The sequence below is a fragment of the Lactuca sativa genome, chromosome 5 (genome assembly GCF_002870075.4).
Source record: "Lactuca sativa cultivar Salinas chromosome 5, Lsat_Salinas_v11, whole genome shotgun sequence".
NCBI lineage: Eukaryota > Viridiplantae > Streptophyta > Magnoliopsida > Asterales > Asteraceae > Lactuca > Lactuca sativa.
Window position 1 is genome coordinate 276790355 of NC_056627.2, and position 24359 is coordinate 276814713.

A 24359-nucleotide genomic window follows, 5' to 3' on the forward strand; every position below is an offset into this window, starting at 1 on the left:
TTTACATACTTATTCAATAAAAATATTACTTTAACAATTACATGGTATTCAAAAATTGATATTAATTTCTTTTTAATATACCCTATACCACACAAATCAAGCACATAATAAAATTAATAAACTCGTCAATTGTTACAACATACAACATATAAACCATCCCACTAATTTAATCCATAATATATATATATATATATATATATATATATATATATATATATATTAAAAATCTCCTTCCTTAGCTACAGTACCTAACCCACCACTATTCATAGGGTTAGTTAGTGTACCATGGTTATAGTTTAATCCCCCACCACCTGCTTCTCGAACCTTTCTTTCCTCCCGAAATGTTCTTTCTTCCTCAACTTCTCGATCCTTCCACCACCGCTCATCTTCTACCCTCTGCTCCCTCACCGACGACCTGCCTAGAAACTTAAGAGTCGGCTCAGCTCTGTTCTTATTCCATCACCTCTCGATTCTTCTTCTCACCACTACCACCCTACAGGTGATCGTTCACCACCGTCTTCTAAATCGATTATGTAAACTCCAACAGTCTATGTTTCTTTCCTCTCCACCATCATCACTGTCTACCAAGTACACTTTTTTTAATTTCTATTCATAAATTATATATATATATATTTTTAAAGTCGACGACCTTCGTAACTTATTGGGTAAAACAGACGACGATCCTTTAAGAATCGTAAGCGTTGGAGCCGGTGCTTAGGGCAGTGTGTTTGCAGCAATGTTACAAGATGGTTATGGTCATCTTCAACATACAGACGTCTCTGATTTCTTCTTATTATTCTTTCTTTCTCCCGCTTTGCTCTGATTTTGTAAAATTGGTTCGATTCTTCAAAAAGAATCTTCATTGGGTTTTTCTTGATTTTGCATAGGGTTTTGGATTGATAATCTATTGTTAACCTTGATGGAAGTTTTGGGGTTGGGTTTTACAGTATTAACAACGATTTTGTTTTTTAAACCCTAATTTGAGGTTTAACTTAGGTCTGGTTTGTAAGTTGGAAGAAGAACAAAAAATTGCCGATGGTGTTTGTGGTTCGACCACCCAAATTGCCGATGAACGAACCGAGAAGAAGCATAAAGTTCAAGTTTCGGAAGATGGAACTGTCATAGCTACCGACTTGAAGAAAGGTATAAAAACTTCAATAAATATGATTCTGCTTAATTAGATCATTAGTTGTAAGTTTGGCTAGCTTTTATTTTGTTATGTTGAGAAAGTCTGATAAAGAAGCTGTTACAGGTGCTGTTTCAGTCATCTCTTATGTTTCACTCTATCACTTTGGAACTGCTGCTATACAAAAGCTATTACAACTATGGGTTTTGATTAGCCTTTTCAGATTCTATTTAAAGGTATTTCTTAATCTCTTGCTTATTTGTTCTTATTTGTTTCTAATACATAGACAACGCATGCCAACTATTTGTAAAAATGCCCAGGTGAAACCGATATGTGATGTTACGTTTTGGCAATAAATTAAGCTTTGATGATTTTTAAACTGTAGTCTCGGTGGACAAGAACCTCCTACGATGTATCAATATCCGTTGGTACAAATCTAATCTCCTATATCAAATGATTAATGGATTGGCACTAACTATCTTTATGTTACTTGAAAACTGATATAAGCTTGATTGGTCTTTCACACACTCTTCATTTTTGTAAAAATGACATTTTCTTATATGATTATCCTTTTGGCCTAGGTTGATGTTGTACGATTGATGAGTGACATTGTTGACTAACAATTTACATGATACAAGTACCATACAAAGTAAGTATAGCAGTCATGTATTCTATTTTCAAGTATATGAAGAAAGAAGCACATGTAATCGACGAAGGTATATTTCTTCAATTTCAGTCATTTGACTATGTTTCTGACATTCTCTATAGAAAATTGCTTTTGAGAATAATATTGTTGTAACGCTTTAACAAGAATGCTTTTTATCAGGTGTAATATTCTTTTTACCAAGGTTGTAAAAATCGTTCGACGTTAGCTAGTGGGTGGACTGAGGTTAAGGGATTAATCGGCTAGACGGAGATTAATCGGGGAACATTAATTGCTAATTTGTTAGATTTTAAAAAATTAAATACGACTAATATCATACAAAAGTTCATAAATACCACCAATATCATAACAAAATAGGTTAATATAATAAATACAACACTAATCATACCTCAAATAGTATCTATTGAGATATAACTTCTTTAAAGTGTTAAAATTTCATCGGGCTCTACTGCTTCAGTCATTTTGTATGCATGGATTAATCGCTAGGCGCTCTCTAATCGGTCTAGTAGCGCCTAGGGATTAACCGGGACCTAATTGAGATTTTTACAACACTGCTTTTTTACTTTGAACCAACACAGGGTATGAAAGGTCAAATGGAAACGTTTATTTGGAATTTGGATGTGGGTTAACTCAATTTCCAGCCGATCTCTCCCTGTTTCTTACAGGTTAATCTCTCCTAAGTCCTAACTATTTGACTTTTCTTCATAAAAACAGAAAACAAAACAAAAACAACAATATCAAGAAACAGAATGCATGGGTTTTCTTTGAATATTGGATTATGCCTAGCAACCCCATTTCTTTTGCCTTATTTAAAAGTTAAAGGCCCAAACCAAAATGATTATTTTTCTTATCTATTTGTTTCCTCTGTTATATAGTTTATTTGACTACAAATATCTCAAATTCAGTTTTTATTTTACTTATTGTTTATTTATTTTGTTTTTATACTTGGCATGATTTCCTACATCATGGATATTCTTGAAACGATTGAGGCAATCCAGGATCGATTGTTATCAGTAGCTAGCTTCCCACCTTTATCAAAAAGGTCTCAAATATGTTACCAAGGTATGTATCTATTGATGAAAATAAAGGGCATTTTAGACATTTGGTCAATAGTCAAACTTTCCTATGTAACTATGTGCCAAGTCAAATCTTGCTTTATTTTCAGGATGATGGGGGATGGACTGCACGATGACATCTTCAATTTGATATAAGTAAAGTTAAACCAATAGATGTTCTCCCATCTACCCTCTGTCCATTTGTTTACATCTTTCTGTTTCTAACAAAATGACATGATCACATATTGTAAAGTTTTGATATAAGCATTTTGTTTTAGTGATTAAAGATGTATACTTAAATTTTGAATGTGTTTTTGTTTATCTGTATAGCTTTAAGAATCCAACATATGTGTTTTAAAAAGAGAATAGATCTCAATTTGCTTCTACTTTATTTCATTTTTAGGCATCATACTTTCATAGTCAACCAACTATAGCATCCTATTTCCATGACGAACGACCGTTAAACGATGACACCATCTTTTACATAATGTCGGTTTTCTTTGATATTAGCGGCGAATCCGACACCGAAGCGGGGTTTCCTATCTAGTTAATAATTAAAGACGAATATAAACTTTTAAAATCACAAATGAGATAATCAAAGCACACGTGTGAAAGGGCAAAAGCGATATTTGGATCTTGTAGGAGGGTTACATACGTCTTCAATGAAATGGGGAAGGGATAAATGTTCTGAAATTTAAGATATCCTCTACGCTAGGGAGTCTTGTCGAGAAGAAAATGGCCACTTCCGTCGCTGCTTCCTTTCAAATCAGGTAAGAACCCTAATTCTCCGTTAAATTATTGCTTCGATGCGCATGAACTTATCTTCTAAATGTTTCGAATGTTTATCGGCGTAAATTAAGAGTTGTGCCGATTGATTGACTACATCAGAGTTTGAGCAAGTCTTCAGATTCAAAGAATAGAGTTACACATTGATCTTCCCTTTGATTAATTCTGCCATTAAACTTGCAACAAAACTCTTGTCATATATCAATTTGAAAAAAATAATACTTTTAACATTCAGAATCGAAGGTATCTCTTTTCTACAAACATTATCCCATGGAAATTAAATTGTAAAAGACATAAAACATCTTGGTGGAAGTGGAATTCTTCTTCGTTGTTTAAAATCATGACAAATAAACTCAAATCTAACAAACACTTACTTTGTTCATCATCATTTGTCAGATTCAGTTCCAGCAGCTTAACATCACATGAGCTTTGCCATTTAACCCCAAACCCTAATCAATGGAGGTCTTCACATTTAGCCAAGAGCTATAAGTTCGTCACATCCATACACAGACCATTGAAGAGTTCTGTGGTTGCCCCAATGGCTCTAGGAGCAGTATGAACTCGTGATACCTTTTTTTTTTTTTTTTTTTTTTTTTTTAAATTCCATTTCCATTAGATATAATATCATGTAATTTCACAATACTTAATAATTTTGTAAACAAAACTATTTGGTTTTTGTGGATTCAGAAGCAGAATACAAGTCAAGATACAGATGACATGTATGATGACTTGTTTAAGAAATATGGGAAGGTTGTTTACAAAAGCAATGACAAAAAATCTCCTGTTGCAGATGTTGATGATGATGCTGAGTGCTTGGCTTGTAAGCCCTTCAGATTTTTTTAATCTTATAAAAATCTATACTTTCAGATTGTTAATTTAATTATCGTATTCTATTTTTTATAAAAATCTTGTTTAGTTGCTGTGGCAATGGCAAAGATTGCAAGTGATGTGAAGGGTGGAGATATAAAACTCCTGTTTGTTAAGCCTCTGGTTTATTGGACAAAGTTTTTCCTCATTACAACTGCTTTTTCTAGACCTCAAATTGATGCCATAAGGTAACAATTTTTAAAATAATTTATATTTTATAACATCATGAGAGGTGCAAATTTAAATATAGTCTGTTTTGCTAAATGCTAATCTTATTTTCTACCACAGGAACAGAATAAATGATCTAGCTGAAAAACAATATGGGATATTTGCAACTGGAGATACAAAACCGAATTCATGGACATTGTTAGACTTTGGTAGGTTTTCTTTTTCACTCTTCATTGTTAAAATCGTTTATTGGATTGTAAGGGTAAAATGGTCATTTAGTAACAATATTGAAACGGTTTATTACTTTATCTAGAAAAGTAACATACATCACTTTATCCAATACAAGGAGAAAAAAAAAGATTCTGTTAGGCCCTAACTAACCGTAGAAACAGTATCAGTATCAGTATGAGTGTTGACATGACATGACATGACAGATGATTTGTGTATATTTTCAGGTGACATAGTAGTGCACATATTTCTTCCGGAACAGAGAGAACTTTACAACTTGGAAGAGTTTTATGCGAATGCAACTCTCATAGACTTGCCTTTTAAAAACGAAAACAACTTTCAACGTTGAAAAGATATCAACTAAGTTGTAGATTAGAGGGTTGTATTTTTAAAATGATTATTGTAATTTTAAAATATATTTAATGATAGTTAGGTAATTTTACCATCACCCAAGTCAAAAAAAATTGGATTAATTTTTTATGTGTTCTTCCAAATCACATTATTTTACTCTACAAATCAAACTAAGTAAAAAAGTATCAATTTTTTCGTACAAAAGAGTCCATTAAATTACATTTTATAAAGTTATAATTACATTTTATAAAGTTGGACAATTCTGACCCATATGCTACATTCATGGGTCCGTTATTTTATATTTCCAAGAATATTCGATATTTTTATATTTGTGTTTCCTTGGTCAATCTTATCGAATATGTTTTTATTGGATTCCGATTCCATGATATTTTAGGTGAGTGTTTGTTATTACAAGTCGAAATTTGAATCCCCCTTATAAGTTATAAGTGCACTACGATGTAATTGTGATATATTTTTTACAATGTTGTAATTTTATTTTCTTGAAGTGTTTCTAAATTAAGGTAAGTTTTTTTTTTTTTTTTTTATTTTTTTATTTTTTTTTTTTATTTTTTTTTTTTTTTTTTAATGGGAAGTTTCCTTCTATTTTTTCTTTCTATCATATTCTTATACATTTAAAAACATTTGTGATATTTAATAAAATTATTTTTTTTCATGCATGAATAGGTGTTTATAATAATTTATTCTTGTTGTATGTGGAGTCTTATATGATGCTTTCTTTAGACAACCATGTGTGGGCAACACCAAAATGGCGTTATCTGATGTGGCAGCGCCATAACGGCGCCATAACGGGGGAACACCGGCCTCCTCCCGTTATTAGGTGTTACGTTATGGCGTGTGATGGTGGTAACGTGTGGTAACGCGTGAAAATTCGAACGTTTGCAAATTCAACTGTTTAAAAACGGTAACTTTGATAAAAAAAAAAATTACTAATTATATTTTCCTTTTATCTATATATACCTCATTCTTTTTACTACACATATTTCTCAATATCTATCTCTATTTCTATATCACTCAAAACACAAACACAAAAATCAACCAACTATGAATGAATTTGATCCAGCTCATCCGTACAATGATGATAATGACGAAGACGATTTGTTCGTGAGTATGATGTACCAGTATTACACAGACAGCCTACTACAGCCAGATCCATCTCCACTACTCACGCGGCGTGCGGCGTTAAATAGAGATCGTGAGGAAGGGCATCGACGGCTAGTTAACGATTACTTTGCGGAAAATTGTGTCTACAAGCCAAGCGATTTCAAAAGAAGATTTCGTTTGCGAAAAAATGTCTTCGAAAGGATAGCCAACGCTATGGAAGTAAGGTATCATTTGATTCAACTTTTATAATTTACAAAATGTCACTTTTAGATAAAATAAATACAAATTTACATGTTTAATATTTAATTAGGTATCGTTTGTTTACTATATATTTAGGTATCGTTTGTTTCAACTTTTTTAATTTATAAAATGCTAATTTTAGATAAAAATAAATATAATTTTTACATGTTTAATATTTATTTAGATATGAATTTTTTCAAATGAGATATGATGCTAGAGGCAAACGAGGCTTCATAGGGTTGCAAAAATGTGTTGCTGCAATCAAACTTATGGCAATGGGGGAGTCACCCGATTCTGTTGACGATTATATGAGAATGTCTGAGAGGACCGCACGAGAAAGTTTGTATTTATTGGCAATAGGTGTTGTCGAAACCTTCGGTGACCAATACTTGCGCAAACCTTCGTTGCATGATATGCAACAACTATATGCGGCGCATGAAGAAAGACATGTTTTTCCGGGTATGCTTGGGAGCATTGACTGCACACACTGGAAATGGAGAAATTGCCCGGTGGCGTGGAAAGACCAGTATTCGAGCGGTCATCATGGAGCGCCTTCGTTGGTATTAGAGGCCGTTGCTTCACAAGATTTATGGATTTGGCATGCTTTTTTCGGGGTTGCGGGTTCTAACAACGACGTCAACGTTCTCGATCAATCACCAATATTTGACGACCTTTTGTCAGGAAAAGCCCCGGATGCTCCTTTCACAGTGAATGGAAATGAATATAAGTTTGGGTATTATCTTACAGACGGAATATATCCACAATATTCCACGTTTGTGAAGGCGTTTCGACACCCAATAGATCCAAGAGACAAATATTTCAAGAGACGACAAGAAGGAGCACGTAAGGACGTTGAACGTGCTTTTGGGGTTTTGAAATCAAAATGGCACATAGTTGAACATGCAGCGAGACCTTATGAGTTAGATACTCTACGATATATCATGTATGCATGTATCATAATGCATAACATGGTTGTCGAAGATAAATGACGCAATATTGCAACGTATTCGCCTACGGAACCAAGACATGTGCAATTTCAACCAGGGACATCGGAATATTTACATAGAGTGGTTGATATTCAAGATCAGTGAAAACACATGCAACTTCGTGAAGACTTGGCGGATTACATCTATGTTGGTCACGAAGATGAAGATGAATAGTTTTAGGGCAAAAAATGTAGGTTTTATCGTTTTTTTTTTGTTTTTTTGTTTTTTTTGTTTTTTTAGGTTTTTAAATGTGTTTGTGTTTTGTTGTAATTTTTTTTGTGTTGTTTTTAATTTAAGATTTATTAAAATTTTATTTTTACGTTTCAAATATAACGCGTTAAATAAAAAAAAAATCGAAATATAGAAAACAAAACATCAAAAAAAAAAAAAAAAATAAAATAGAAAATAATTGGTGTTATCACATGTTATTAGATGTTGCCCATTTCCACCTTGGGTGTTATAACACCATGTATGAGTAGGATGCTGACATGACACCTTTTGGGTGTGGTAACATGTGATAACGTGTCGCCCACACCTAGTAGTCTTAATAGATGCAAAAGCATAAGGATTAAAAAATGTTGTATACACAAAAAAGTTTGACCCTATGTTTTTGCAACAATACGTCCAAAACATCGTGCTATAAGAGAAAAACAAAAGAACGATTTTACCCAAAGTAAAATCTAGGGTTTGCTTCCTTCCCTTTTATTCACCGCAACCACTATCTCTCTTCTTCCTGATTCTACCACTTTCTCTGCCACCACTACCGTCGCTTGCTCCCTGCTCTCCTACACTATTTAGTTTTCACAATCTCATCTCTTCCTTCCCTTCTCCTCCTCCGTCACCTTTCCATCCTTTTTCCGGCGTCGTACTATTTCCTGTCCAGCGTTCCCACCTTGCAAAAGATCATGTCTTTCCCCCGTTCATCGCATCACAGGTCGCAGCCCTCACCATATCTGTTTCTTTTATGCATACAAAACCCACATTTTGTTACTAGTTATGGCGTGGTATTGCCCCTTCATCTCTTCATACAATCTAGGTACGGTTTTTAGACTTTTGTTTTTCCAATTCCAAGCTATAATGAACTTAATTGTATTGTTGATATGTAGACCGGAGATTATGACTTATACAAGCTATCCAACCAGGATGGATTTGCAGATGTGCCTCATGAGGCTTGTAACAGGCGAGTTTTTCTTGTTATTTTATCTTCTTTATATAGTTCTTTTATTTGTGTCTTATGATCGTAGTAGTTTGTAAATTTGATTGTAGTTATTGTTCTTATGACTAGTTTGTGAGAACAAAGTAAATGAAATTGATATTAAAAAGTAAATGAAATTGATATTCAAATGAGGTACCTTTCAATTTGGAAAGATTTAAAAATAAAAGAATAAAATGTTTAATTTTTCTTTTAATTATGGAACACAAAATACAAATTACTTTTTTCCTCTTTGCTATTTTTCTCAATTACTTTCATTCCTTTTTTTTTTGCTAAAAACTCAGGAACTATACCTTAGTTTTTAGGGCAGTCCATTAAATTCTGCTTCTATAAGTGCAAACTTTTTCTTACAAAGTTATGAGAGCCCAATTAGAAATCACTATTCTTAAACAGTTAGAGAAAGTATAGCTAGGACACATCAAACTAGCCCATAGTTGTCAATAGCGACCATAGCGGTCGCTATAGTGAATAGCATAGCGTATAGGTACATGGTCGCTGCTCGCTATTGAGTGCTTAGCGACAAATAGCGACATTATTGTTTTTTTTCTCCCTTTTAAGGGATAAATCAGAATAAAAGTGAACATAATAAATATTTTTAGTTTTTTTATGCCTATCGCAAAATACGAAATAGCATTCGCTATTTCATCACTATCACTACATAGCATATATAGGTAGCTCGTTGCTATTTACCGGCTATTGATAACTATGAACTAGCCTAATATAGTAACCCACTTACGCATAATAGACAAATTATGAAGTTAAAATGTCCATATGTGAATGCTCAAGCGTAAGGTTGTTCATTATTTGGATAAAACTGAATTGACCAATTGAACAATTTGGATTGGACTATTTGGTTCAGATATTTGGATGTTTGGTTTGGTTTTCAACAAAACCGAATTATTATTTTGGATTTCAGATTGGTTTTGGTTTATATAATAAGAACCGAATAGTCCAAAAAAACCGAATAAACATTTATTATTTGTTTATTTATAATATATATCTATAGTCATTTATTAATTTTGTAATTTATTTTTTCAAATAGGTTCAAAACGGTTCACCCGATAAAAAAACATTAATATGCATTTTCTCTCAAAAGTTTTCTATCTATAAAATATTTAACTATAATATATCTTCTTAGTAGTTGTTTATAAAATTCAATCACAACTAAATAATTTGTTTTCGCTTCTTGTGTAAATTTGGATATATATTATAATTATATGTCGTTTTAAAATGTTTTGGTTTTTGAAAACCGAATTATAAAAACCGATCCAACTGAATTGTAATCCGATCGGATCATATCGGATTTGAATTTAGTTTGGACTATTTGGATCTATGTTTTGAAAACCGAAATCAATTTGGATTCACTTGATTGGATCAGATCAATCCGATCCATCCAAACGAACACCCATACTCAAGCGAATGGTGTTAAATGTCTTTACAAGGTCTAAAGACGTATCTCTACCACAAGACTTTCCTTTTGCACTATTTCAAGTTATCCGTCTGATGTAACATGAATGTATTTATGAGAATCCTTTGTTCGTTGTTCTATATTAGGGTTATTTGCCTATGGAATTTGCTACATACTACTTCTATAACAAATTAGCCACTAGGCATGAGCATGGTTTTAAAACCAGCCTGAACCGAACCGGAATCGAAACAACTGGAACTTTGAAACAAAAATGAAGAACATGAACCAAACTACTATGGATTAAACTGATTTTTGTGTTGGTTTTTTGTTTCAAGGTCATGTTTATTAATATGCCATGCATAGTAGCGATGTCGAGTATTTGGAAACATTTTTTTTACTGTATTATCTATAGCTTTATCTTGATCGGTTATTATTGCGTATCGGTATTTGTTAAACACGCACTTTAAAAATTGTTCAAATAACAACTGGAAAGTTTCTTCCTTTTCATTTTCCAACAATGCACCACCAAAAAGTATGAATCGATCATTGATGGTTTACTCCAACAAATGGAGAAAATGACATCTTAAATTTGTTCATCTTGTACGTAACAGCAAATACATCTCTAAATTTTGTATATGCATTGCTTGATCTTCCATCAATCCAAAAAAACATTTCGAGGAGACCTGTCCGCAAATAATGCTACAACAAAATACTGATTAACATCAACTAATGGTTTATCTTGGAAATGTTTAATAAGCCCATAAAACTCTTTACTTTTATATTGTCTTTGTTCCTTAGATAAGATATCCACACATTGCTTTGAAGTAGCATCAATTTTAATAGGGAGCTTTCATTGCATTTGCAACTTTTTTGATTTGAGAAGACTTTAAACCTAATTGATCAAGTTCCACCAAAAGAAATTTACACGACAATGAGCGGTGAAACTTTACATAAAAGCGATGCTTCATTACTTTTGTAGGTGTAATACTCAAATCATGATTACGAGTATCGTTAAACATGTCTACAAACCGTTTCCCATGTTTCCCTCTTGAAATTTGAAGCATTTGTTTATATCCGATCCTTAATTCTCTACGTCGTTTCTTTGCATTTCTATATAAACTATTAGCATTCGATCTTTTGAACCATTGTTTGTTGCAAACATACATCTTACGGTATGATATCCACACATTGCTTTGAAATAGCATCAATTTTTAATAGGGAGCTTTCATTGCATTTGCAACCTTTTTGATTTGAGAAGACTTTAAACCTAATTGATCAAGTTCCACCAAAAGAGATTTACATGACAATGAGCGGTGAAACTTTACATAAAAGAGATGCTTCATTACTTTTGTCGGTGTAATACTCAAATCATGATTACGAGTATCGTTAAACATGTCTACAAACCATTTCCCATGTTTCCCTCTTGAAATTCAAAGCATTTCTTTATATCCGGTCCTTAATTCTCTACGTCGTTTCTTTGCATTTCTATATAAACTATTAGCATTCGATCTTTTGAACCATTGTTTGTTGCAAACATACATCTTACGGTAAGCCTCGTTTGTGGTCTTATGTTTATAAGCCTAATGAATACGTATACCCAACACATGTAAAAAATCATATTCATTATAAAACGTATATACGCATCATGAGGTGTATCAAAAATCTTTCCCATGATACTTTCATTTCCATCACTGCCAAGATTCACATCAACATAATTTGTTCTTTTCACATTATGATGTTGATTTCTAATAACTATTGGCATCAATATCTTCAACCATATGTATTTTAGTTGCCTCACCTGGTACTTGAATTTCAATATTCATAATGAATGACATGTAGCACATATACATACATAAAATGAAATATTTTAACATTTGTGTAAAGCTACCAAATAGTAATTGTAAAGCTACCAAATAGAGTTTAATTTCTCTGAATTAGTTTGTGGGTTTTTTAGGATAATACATTTATTGCACCTGACACATCCAAATGTATACATGTTGCAATTTTTTCTTAAAGTATATAGTATACTTTGATAAGACATAATTAAACACTTGCTATTCTATGAGCACTTCGTATATGACCTTAAATAATACGTACACTTTTAAGAAATTTCTATTATTAAGTTGATCTTATGCAACTACAAATGCTAGTATAATTAACTCTTAACTAGTTTGTGAGGCTTTTGGGATAATGCATTTATTACACCTGACACATCCCACATGTATATGTGGTGCAGTTTTTTTCTTCAAGTATACACTTTGATTAGGCATATAATTAAACACTTTCTACTTCATTAGCATTTCGTATACCTTAAATCATATCTATGCTTTTAAGGAATTTCTATTATTAAGTTGATTTTATGCAACTACAAATGCCAGTATAATCAACTCTTCTAGGAAGAAAAAAAGAGAACTCGTTAAGAGTTGATTATACTGTAAAGAGTTGATTATACTGGCATTTGTAGTTGCATAAGATCAACTTAATAATATAAATTCCTTAAAAGCGTATGTATAATTTAAGGTATACAAAGTGCTAATAAAGTAGCAAGTGTTTAATTATGCCTTATCAAAGTATATACTTTAAGAAAAAATTGCACCACATATATATGGGATGTGTCAAGTGCGATAAATGTATTATCCCAAAAGCCCCACAAAACTAGTTAAGAGTTAATTATACTAGCATTTGTAGTTGCATAAGATCAACTTAATAATAGAATTTTTTAAAAGCGTACGTATTATTTAAGGGCATATACGCAGTGCTAATAGAGTAGCAAGTGTTTAATTATGTCTTATCAAAGTATACTATATACTTTAAGAAAAAATTGCAATATGTATACATTTGGATGTGTCAGGTGCAATAAATGTATTATCCTAAAAAACCCACAAACTAATTCAGAGAAATTAAACTCTATTTGGCAACTTTACAATTACTATTTGGTAGCTTTACACAAATGTTAAAATATTTCATTTTATGTATGTATATGTGCTACATGTCATTCATTATGAATATTGAAATTCAAGTACCAGGTGAGGCAACTAAAATACATATGGTTGAAGATATTGATGCAAATAGTTATCAGAAATCAACATCATAATGTGAAAAAACAAATGGTGCTTATGTGAATCGTGGCAGTGATGAAGATGAAAGTATCATGAGAAAGATTTTTGATACACCTCATTATGCGTATATGTTTTATAATCACTATGTTTTTTTACATGAGTTTGGTATACGTATTCATTGGGCCTATAAAAATAAGACCACAAACGAGGCTTACCGTAAGATGTATGTTTGCAACAAACAAGGGTTCAAAAGATCGAAGGCCAATAGTTTATGTGGAAATGCAAAAAAACGGCGTAATGAATTAAGGACCGGATGTAAAACAATGCTTCGAATTTCAAAAGGGAAAGATGGAAAATGGTTTGTGGACGTGTGTTAACGATACTCGCAATCATGATTTGAGTATTACACTGGTAAAAGTAATGATGCATCGTTCTTATGGAAAGTTTATCACTCATTGACATGTAAATCTCTTATGGTGGAACTTGGTCAATCACTCATTGACATGTAAAGCCTTCTCGAATCAAGATAAGCTGTAAATGTAATGAAAATTCCCTATGAAATTGATGTTACTTCAAAGCAATGTGTTGATATCTTATGTGAGGATGAAGACAATATAAAGGTAAGGAGTTTTATTGTTTATCAAACATTTCCAAGATAAATCATTACTTAATGTTAATCAACATTTTGTTGTGGATTTATTTGCAGACAGGTCTCCTCAAAATATTTTTTGGGCCGATGGAAGATCAAGAGATGCATATACTAAATTTGGAGATGTATTTGATGTTATGTACATGACGAACAAGTTTAAGATTTCATTTTCTCCATTTGTTGGAGTGAACCATCATGGCCAGTTCATGTTTTTTTGGTGCATTGCTGGAAAATGAAAAGGAAGAAACTTTCCAATGGTTATTTGAGCACTTTTTAAAGTGCATGTTCAACAAATACCCGTCCACAATAATAACCCATCAAGATAAAACTATAAGTAATACAATAAAAAAAATGTTTTCAAATACTTGAAAATGCATCACAAATTTCTCGTACGAGAATTTGTTAAGTAGACATGATACCTCAAATGTATATTTGGGATCTTGTTACTAATACACAAGGGAGTCCAAAAAAATGCAAGCATGATTAAGTATGCTTTAGAGTTGGCGAAGAAAAAGAGAACTTTGCTCTCACTGCAAGGGATTAGGTCATTATGCCACTGGTTGTCCAAGTAAAAAGGTAAATTGTAGTTTTTATTTTTTTAATGCTTCATGGTTCTTAGGCAAAGGAGGCTTTACAAGACAAACAATGATGTTATGCGAGTCCTAATGTGTATGTTATGATGTGGCTTATTTGTTGGTTTCAATACAATAGAAAGGGTGGAGAATCATTGTTGTGTTTAAGATTTTTTTTCTTATTAATGTATTACTTCAAGTTTTTTTTTCTTTTTACAACACCCAATTTTTTTGAACTTTTTTTGAACGACTTAACATCCTACTTTCATGTTTTTCTTCTTATTAATGCATTTAATCCTTAAAAGTTTACTCGGTATGTTTTAGTAAGAACATATCAATGTCCGGGTGTACTCTATGTCCATTATTGTTACATTTTTTAAAATAATGAAACCATCCGGGTAATTTAATCATTTTTCTTATAACAATATAACATAATCTTAGGGAACTTGACCACCAGTTAAAGATTTAACCTCGAGTCTAGAGTGGCGATGCCATATGCATATTATGTCTAATCCCAGACATGCTATTATGTGTCTGGACCCGCACTTGAAAAACTCATCTTGAATCAGATGTTATGAAACAAAAACCTTGAAAAAACTATCTTTTATAGAAAAAACGAAGTAGGATGCTATAATAAGAAAAAAAGTATAATTCATTAACAAGAAATAAATGTCAATGGACATGCAAATTGCAACAATAATTGAATTAAATCGTTTAAAAATCAGGATGCTCTGTTACTACTTCATTAATATTTGTCTATAACACAACATAAACCACAGAGAAAATTTTGGTCAAGAGTTAGAGAATATGAAAAAGAATACTTCATTAATATTTGTCTATACCACAGCAAAAACTACAGAGAAAATTAAAATTCTGATCAAGAGTTATAGAATATGAAAAAGAATACTATCTAAAAATTGCTAAAATGATCACTTAATTACATTTTATCAAATTTTCATTAGGTGTGTATCATGGTGCTTCACGAGTGTTGTTTGTCATTTTTGTTAACCGCTATGGAGACTGATTTGCACCAACTTCCATGGTTTAAGGAATCTTTTCTTTGCCTAAATAAGACACCAAATGATCACCAGGATATTGAGTGCCACATGTCTTTTTGTCAATAATAATCAAAGCCTGCCCTTATAGAACTTTTATTGTTACCCTTTTATGGATTCCATAGCAAATAACTCTGTATGAAGTATCCAAGCAGAAAAAATGAAAATTTCTTAGTTAATTTAATCATCATATGCAAAAAAAACCTTCTATAAACTTACAGTATGATCTAAGGATTCAACTTTCAGGCAAGCAATCCTATGAAGCCACATAAAGTTAGCATGATAACAAGCCTTACTTTTATGACTTAATCAACTTACACAAAAAATTCTACAAGTTTTACAGGATGTTCCAAGATTTGTTGTCGTCAACAACCCATACCCCCATATATAATAAAAGTGATAATAAACATCACATTTAGAACCTAGTTAAAATTTGGAAAACTAGACTGCAAGCCAAAGCAAATTGAGGCATCTTGTTGTCTATAATCCTAATTCATTCCTAATATCTATCACTGAACCACCAAGGGGGACATAAGATTGTCCTTGTTCGTCTATATTTCAATTATTTCTTGATTAAAAAGAGGTTAAATATGGGTTTAATATCTTACCAATGATCATATACTACTAGCAGCAAGTAAAAGTAATTGTGATACCCTTTATGTAAATCCAAACCAGGTGTATAATGTGGTGTTGCGGGCTATATTTAATGTGGTGTTGCGGGCTATATTGGTACATCATGATTCATGACAATAATTGACATAGATATGTGCTACTACAAAATTGTCATGGAATGAAGTTTCTCTTGGACATTTCGTCGAATAACTTTAGGGCATTCCCAAAATTATCAACTTTACTGTAGCTGGTCAACGAAGAAATCCAAATTACATGAATTTGCATCAAACTCCATTTGAAAGAAAAAACGTTGTACTATTTTCATCATAGACATATCATTAGGAAATCTGTACCCCAACAAGAGCATCAATCCATTTTGCAATTTTGTCATGAACTTTCTTGTGGGGGATATTTCGGACCTAATTGAACTTTGAGAAAAGTTCTTGAGTGTGGTTTATTTTGGCCAACCATGACATGCGATTGTTACTTGTTTTGTAAAAGTTGTGAACGGTGCCAAAGTACGGAGAATATTTCTCAAAAGAATGAAATGCCACAAAACTCAATCCTTGTTTGTGAAAATTTTGATGTATGAGGGATTGATTTTATAGACCCATTTCCTATCTAATTTGGCAACATTTACATCTATGTCTTGGTTGATTATGTTTCTAGATGGGTTGAGGCCAAAGCCAAAAGATTGGATGATGCCAAAACGGTTATCAAGTTTTTAAAGTCTAATATATTTGTGAGATTTGATATGCCTAGGGCCTTGATTAGTGATCGAGGGATGCATTTTTGCAACAAGATGATAGAGGCTTTACTAAAGAAGTACAACGTGACCCATCATGTCTCTACCGCCTATCACCCTCAAACGAATTGGAAAGCAGAGATTTCATATCGGGAAGTCAAGTCCATCATTGAGAAAATAGTGAATCCTATAAGAAAGGATTGGAGTTTAAGGCTTGATGATACCTGATAGGCTTACCGGACTGCTTACAAGACCCCGATAGGCATCTCTCCATTTAGATTGGTTTTTGGAAAGTTATGTCATCTTCCTGTAGAATTTGAGCACCAGACATTTTGGGCGGTCAAACAATGCAATTTCAACATTGAAGAAGCGGGAGACATAGGAAGCTCCAACTTCAAGAGTTGGAAGAATTGAGAAACGGCTCCTATGAGAACTCGAGAATTTACAAAGAGAAAATGAAGAACTTCCATGACAAGTCCATGGCTTGGAATCATTTTGAGCCGGGACATAAGGTCCTACTCTACCATTCGTGATTGAAGCTATTTCCGAGCAAACTAAGATCAAGATGGATAGGGCCTTTCATTGTGATAAAAGTTTTTGAGCATGGAGCGTGAAGATTTAAAGCGAAGAAGCGGGACAAATATTCAAGGTCAATGGACATCGGTTGAAGCCCTTTTATGAAGGTTTCAACGCAAATATCCTAGACAACATCTATTTGGATGTCCTGTGATATTAAAGCTAAAGTTGGAAGCCGCATCACCAAAGACGTGAAAGAAGGTAATTTTCGGAAAGCATTGAGCTTTTGTGTTTTTTAATATGAAATAAAATGATTGTTGAAAATTTTTAAAAATTTAAAAGTGTTTGTTTTTGAAAAATCAAGTTTTTCCCATGTTCGGGGTCCCATTTTTGTTGAAAATTTCAAACTGGGACTCGTTGGGATTCATCCCGGGATTATAAATTTTTTTGGAATATCTAATTTTATGTTTTATGTCTTTAGCTCATGAAGTCGCGCCTAGATTTTTTCGTAAAGTCGCATGAAGCAAACTTGTCGGTTGCAAAGAAGGAACCAATCAGCTTGTCGAGTTTGCGTCAAAATCAATGAGGTCGTGCCTCGTTTTTACCTTGAACCCGCATAGAGAAAGCAGGTACATCGAGAGTTGAGCGACTCCAAATTCACGTGGTCGTGCAGGAAGACAAGCCATAATAGTCGTTCCTGCGTATCGCTTCACGAGATCGTGCAGAGCTTAACGTGCCCGTGTCGACTAATGTTTGACTATTCTTTAACTGTTTGACCTTTGTTGACTACGTTTGAGTGCATACTTCTTAGCGACTGATCCACCTTTCCCCTTTGAAGATGCAGCGGACCCTACCCTCCACCTCCACTCTCTCTCATTGCAACACCCACTACCACTAACCTTCATCGAAAAAAGCGATTTTACGGAGTTCTACCAGTCGGATTTCCACAAAACCAGCTAATCTTCTCCTTTTCTTTTCCTTTACAAACCCCACTAAAAAAATCCCTCGATGTGTAACCGAAGCTGTCATTGCCACCCACCCCCTTCATTGCCTTCTCGGCCAACTCTGACTGCCATTGCGACTTCTGAAACTGGAGTTGTGCTCTACTCACCTTCCTCTACGAGCCTCACTGAAACGTTTTCCGAAAACTCATCGATTTTTTTTAACGAAAAAAGAACCGCCACCAAAAATCTCAACTTTCATCAAAGAACTCGTTGTATTGCACCTTTAAGCAAGACCCGAGCTTAGGGTTGTAGATTTCAGAGCATTTTCAGATTCTGAGAGATCGACCATTTCCCGATTTCAAAATTCTGAATTCGAGCTAACAATGGAGTTGGTACATTCATTCCTTTTTTATGCTCTTATTTTGGAAATGAATTTATTTGTTAAAGCTTAGGAATTCGGATGATCTTGTCTATTGCATGGGTGGTTTATGGTTGTTTGTCTTAGATCTTGGTTGCCTTAAATCTTTTGTAGAAACTCTTTCCACATGTCGACATTACGCAAGCGCCCCACACCTAACACGAAAAAAGGATCGGGAAAGGAACCTAGTTGCCCAAAATTCTCTAACAAGAAACATCGTGAAGCCTATCAAACCCTTTTAGAAAGAAAAATCAAACCATCAAGATTCATTTGTCATGATACATTTTTGTCATTAAGGGTGTTAAATGGTGTCACTGCTTTATTTGAAAACATTGGTCGGAGAAACTTCCTATTTCTCTATGCCAAGAACTTTAAGCACCTTACTCGTGAGTTCCTTGCTTCCATGAGTCATGACAACGGTGAGAAATAGCCCAATTTCATATTCTTAGCCGGTCATTCAATGTCTCTTTTGAAACGTGAACACCATTATGAGAACTCCAAGGTAGGGTACTCACTTTTAAACCATGCCGTACCCGAGCGAGTTTAAAAAGGATATTTTTTGGGATCAAATCAAACATGAGACATCTTTCATATTAGGCCGAGATCGAGTCAACCGTATTATTCACCCTTGCCTTCGGCTCGCTTATCGCATTTTGTTTTGCTTAATCTTTGCCCGATGAGAAGTCAGCCAAATTACTAAAACCGAGCTCTTTTTCCTTTGGTGCATGATAAGGGAGGATGACCCCCGCCTCAAATTCTCATCCTATTTTTTCCAAAAATGCTTCGAGACCAGGGCACGACCTTCCAGTGACATCTACGGTGGTATAATCACCATTATAGCAAACAATATCAATCGTTGCATTACTTCACCCTACTCTCCGCTTAGAGGCTCTAGTTTGTTGGACATATCCTGTTTAACCAAGATGTGTCAAATCAGTCTACATTCCCCAAACCACTACTATTGGGCCACCACCACATCTAAAACACAGTGTGCTTCCAGAGCCTATAATGAATGCTTTCGACATTCACGATAGTGACTCATGAATACTCGCTTGTGACACGACTTACAATTAGCCCATCCCCGATTCTGATTCCGATTCTGATGACGAACGCATATCTATGGACGCCGAACCTTCGTCCTCCTAGCTTCAACAAAATTTTACCCCTGATTTTATTGAAAACTTCAATAAATTTTTCCTTCAAAACCGGCAAATGTGGGACTGCATAATAGGGAGGGAAATTTTGATCAACACCCCCTTCTCCTCCCGATCCTCCGATCTAGGTTATTTATGCCCTTACCTTGAGCATTGAGGACACTGCTTATTCTTAAGCTTGGGGTGGGGTATTCCCTTTTCTTTTTTACTTTTCATGCATTTTTAGTTAGGTTGGATATTAGTCTTTAGCGGAATTGCATTCATTTTTTTTTATAAAATTCCAAAAAGATTTTATTTTCTTCTTTTCCACATTTTACTTTAGCATAACATTTAGTTTAGGTTCATTCTTATGCATTTTTGTTATCTATCTTCTTCTCACCCCTTGGATGCCATGGAACGGGGTCATACTTATTGTATCATTATCTTACACATTGAACTGGGGCCCATTAGGCCGCAGTTTGAGACTTCATACTTTTGATCAACTACATGTGCTTAAAGGGGTAAGTGATCATTGTTAGGTCAGTTTTCATAAAGAATTATGCATGTAATACTAACAATTGTATGATATCTGGTCTCTTTACATTTAAACATTTTCCTTATTTGTTGAAAATCAAAAGTTAGAAAAGGAGCCTACAACTTTATGCTCCATACATTGGTCATTTTCACACTTAAACCATTCGGATTATTATCTTTCGGTTCAACATACATACTCTTGGAACCAAATTTCGAGTCGCGGATTTTCGGTAATTTTTTTTTGCTATGTTACAAAATTACCTTCAAGCATTATTCTATAACAAAAAACATTCAAATGAGAAAAGAGAAGCTTAAATAAACAATTTTAATATGCAATTATTTTAGATAGGTGAACAGTTAATTATTGAATAAGTTTTCTTACATTTTGGTCACCTGACGATTGATATTCATGTATATAGGTAGGTTTTATTGTATATAGATTGATTTGTATTTTCCGCAAATTTGGTGATGCTAGGGAGTCTATCGAGTTGGATGATATGGAAATTTCGATCCAACACTAAGTGAATTGATTCCTACAACGGTGTCGAGCGATGAAACCTAATCACACATGAGAGCAACCGTCAGACATGAGATCATACAACTTTCGTGATAAGAGTGTACACTTAAAAGAGCTCCAAATGGGCTTATCCATCTGCTTTCTTCATACTATAGAGTTGTTTCATTGTAAGCATGTTCCACTGTGTCTATGATTGACCTTCCCTCCTTACTCACCTAAAGGAGTGGTAATGGGTTGTGGTTTATTGTTCCAATCTCAACCGGATGGAAAATTCTTGGGATAACAACAAAATAAACTCATATCATGTTGACTAACATTGATAAGGTTCTGTGGTTCTAACCCTTCTTTTTCTTTTTAGTTTAGTTCATCCTGAGCTTATTTTAGTCTTGTCTTACTTGAGGACAAGTAAGGTTCAAGCTTGGGGTGATTTGATAGTTTCATTTTATTTACTTCATTTATACTTTATTTTAGTATATTTTATTTTACTTTTATTTAGCCTGCATACATATTTTTCCTTTTTATTATTTTATATCTATATCAGATATTTTCTAGTTTTTGAGCTTTATCCCAGATATTTGGAGAAATGGAGCAGAGTGTGGAGGGAGATTCGGAAGACAAATAGAGTTTGAGAGGATGATCGAGATTGTTGGGGCTTATCAAAGAGAGTTGGATTGAAGATTAATGTCATTGAATGTTACTTTTAATATTATATGGAAGAAACTTCGGACTTGGTGTATTGGATGATGAAGTCAAATGGGTTTGATCAAGAAAAGATGGAATTTATGGGTTAAGAAATTCATGGATCTTTGGATGATATTTGGGCTATGGAGTCTTTGGACATATATTTACTTGTTTTGGGCTACTTGGTATTTCAATTAGCCCTCTTTTGGACCAGTCAAAGAAGTCAAAGCAAAAAGAAAAAGAAGACCAAAGAGGAAAGGGGGATGACCAAAGGCATTCTTGATCAACACAACTCACGTGACCACGTGAGATTTTAGACTGCAACTCACGCGGCTGTGTGACTCATGTAGGGGTATTTTCAGATTTTCATGTTTATTGGCTATTTGAAGGTAGTTTGGTGGGAGCTTTTGGGGCATTCTTAGGTCAAAATTTTGGGGACTTTCTCTGGAGTTTTTGATCTTCGAAGACACATGAAGAACAATTGAAGATTAGGATTTTTCATCTTGTTTTCTTGGATTAATGTGTGGTATTTCTAAACTCTTCTATTTGTATAAGCTTAGCTATGTTAGGCTAAGTTAATATTAGTTGGCTTGGATGTAATTGCTTGAATGAATTAGTTATTTTGAAGAACACCATAAAATTGGGTTGAATATCTATGATTATGTTTTCCATAAAAACTCTTTCATGTTTATATATCTCTAGTCATGAATCTTGATATATGAATGTTATTTTTGCTGGTTTAATTATTGGCAAAGTAATGAGTCTTTAATTTAACAAGCAACAATTAGTTTAAATGTTTGTTTTCATCTCATTTAAACTAATGAAATATTTTCTCCGTAGTGGTAATGAAAGCATTGACTTTTTGGATTTGGTGACTCTTAAAACCTAATGCTAATTGATTTTCACAAAATTATATGCTTCATTAGTTTTGTGACTTCGATTTAGGAAATGTGCTATGAGCTTCTCTATCCATTTTAATACCAAAGAAGAGTTGAGGCAAGTTATGATTATAAATTGATATAGCCAAGTTAGGTTATAAAAACAACTATTGCACCTTGGTATTTGTTGGAAAATTGGTTTTACTAATTTCCAAAAATGGGGTTTCCCATTTTTGAGCAAGAATTTTGAACTCTAAATGTAATTAAAAAAGGACAAATGATTATATATTCGTGTTCTCCTCCGTGCTACCTTCCTTTTGATACAGTACACTTACAAAACGGATTAAAATTGAATGATAAATTACTTGTTAAAGTAAGGTAGTTGAAAGAGATTATAAAGGAGTTAATTGGTTGTTCCATCCCACATTGGTGGGAGTATGAAACAAAAATGGGTTTATAACTACAAAGACCAACTACATTTGTAATACTTACAGAACCAAGGCTCTCTCTAGCGGGCACACGCAGAGGGGGGGGGGGGTGTAAATGCGAGCCCGTTTGGCTTTGGTTTATGGAACTTGTGTGCGAGCGCGCGTCCTAATGAACCTACAGTTGAATAATTTTGCGATTATTTTCTTTTTGGTTTATAGTTACAAACCCGAATTAAAGGTTATTAATAAGAAATTTCAGTTTTTATCTACCAATTATCTATGCCATTTAATTGACTGTTACGTTTTTGATGTATAATGACATCAGTTATGATTTACAGTATAAATAGGGCATCTCCTTAACTACTTAGATTATATCGAATGAATTAAAAACAATCTCCTTTTTTCTCTCTTGCACTTTTATTTCTTCCATCTTTTTCTGCAACCAAGGTATAATCCGGGCCAAGTGAGGATTCGGACAATCTAGAAGAATTGCTATTTACTATTGTATAATGGGAAACAAACATCCATATAGGGTGAATTTGTTTTAAGGAAACTGTGTCAAACACATGCCTCAATAACAATTTATTGTTTGTTCTTTTGTGCATATCCTAGGGTTATATTTTTCCTAAGAATCTTAAAACAACTTGTTTGTACGAAACGAGCAATTTGAAAGAAAAAAAACTGCTTCTGTCTTCTGTTGCAGTTCTTGTATTAAACAATTATTTCTTTCTTCATTTATGATTCTGTCTTTAGAAATAGTTTTCTAAGACTGTTTATGTAATTCTTCTTATGTGGATTTCCTTTTCTGCTTCTTTTTTTCATTTTTTTTTCTAAAACAACTGTCAAGGAAACAAAATTGTCTTAAAAATTCTCAGAATCTGTTTTTTAGAAAAAGATTTTCATTTAACAGTTTTATTTATATTGATTGTGTTATAATCTTTAACTGTTTTATTTTGGTTTAACTAAAAGTATTGGTTTATATATGTGTGTTTTAACTAAAACTGTTGGTTTATATATGTGTAGTATGATTGGTGAAAGCTCCCAACCACCAACGACTAATGGTACTCCTAATGCTCAAGGAGCTCAAATGATGAACATGCCTGTTAATCATGTGGAGAAACCAGAAGAGTTTTCTAGGCTACACTTTAAAAGATGGCACCAAAGGATGCTCTTCTACCTCACCACATTGAGTCTTGCTAGACTCTTAACCGAAGAGGCTCCGAAACTACCCGAAGGTGAAGCAAATGTGCAAGTTTGAGTGCTATTGATGCTTGGAAACAATCTGATTTCTTATGTGGGAACTATGTTCTTAATAGTCATGTTGATTCACTTTATAATGTGTATTATGTAACATAAACAACCAAAGAACTATGAGACTCATTGGACAAAAAGTAAAAAACTAAG

General features: G+C 33.5%; 2 protein-coding genes across 2 annotated transcripts; both read left to right on the forward strand.

Moving 5' to 3' along the window:
- The first annotated feature begins 3467 nt into the window (after positions 1–3467).
- LOC111893380 (protein Iojap, chloroplastic) lies at positions 3468–5342 on the forward strand. The gene is made up of 6 exons (XM_023889444.3): positions 3468–3615; positions 4028–4184; positions 4319–4451; positions 4548–4686; positions 4787–4875; positions 5122–5342. Exons 1-6 carry the CDS (start codon positions 3581–3583, stop codon positions 5241–5243), a joined length of 675 nt encoding a protein of 224 aa, XP_023745212.1. The 5' UTR covers positions 3468–3580; the 3' UTR covers positions 5244–5342.
- Positions 5343–6307: 965 nt separating this feature from the next.
- On the forward strand, positions 6308–7596 carry LOC111893370 (protein ALP1-like). The gene is made up of 2 exons (XM_052763706.1): positions 6308–6591; positions 6792–7596. Exons 1-2 carry the CDS (start codon positions 6308–6310, stop codon positions 7594–7596), a joined length of 1089 nt encoding a protein of 362 aa, XP_052619666.1.
- The last annotated feature ends 16763 nt before the right edge of the window (positions 7597–24359 follow it).

What these genes read in the sequence shown, in the direction of transcription:
- LOC111893380 (XM_023889444.3), top strand. Translation starts at nt 3,581, where the DNA reads ATGGCCACTTCCGTCGCTGCTTCCTTTCAAATCAG. An exon ending in CCCCAATGGCTCTAGGAGCA is followed by an intron (nt 4,185 to 4,318) that starts GTATGAACTCGT and finishes TTGTGGATTCAG; the next exon opens with AAGCAGAATACAAGTCAAGA. An exon ending in CCTCAAATTGATGCCATAAG is followed by an intron (nt 4,687 to 4,786) that starts GTAACAATTTTT and finishes TTTCTACCACAG; the next exon opens with GAACAGAATAAATGATCTAG.
- LOC111893370 (XM_052763706.1), top strand. Translation starts at nt 6,308, where the DNA reads ATGAATGAATTTGATCCAGCTCATCCGTACAATGATGATAATGACGAA. An exon ending in GCCAACGCTATGGAAGTAAG is followed by an intron (nt 6,592 to 6,791) that starts GTATCATTTGAT and finishes ATATTTATTTAG; the next exon opens with ATATGAATTTTTTCAAATGA.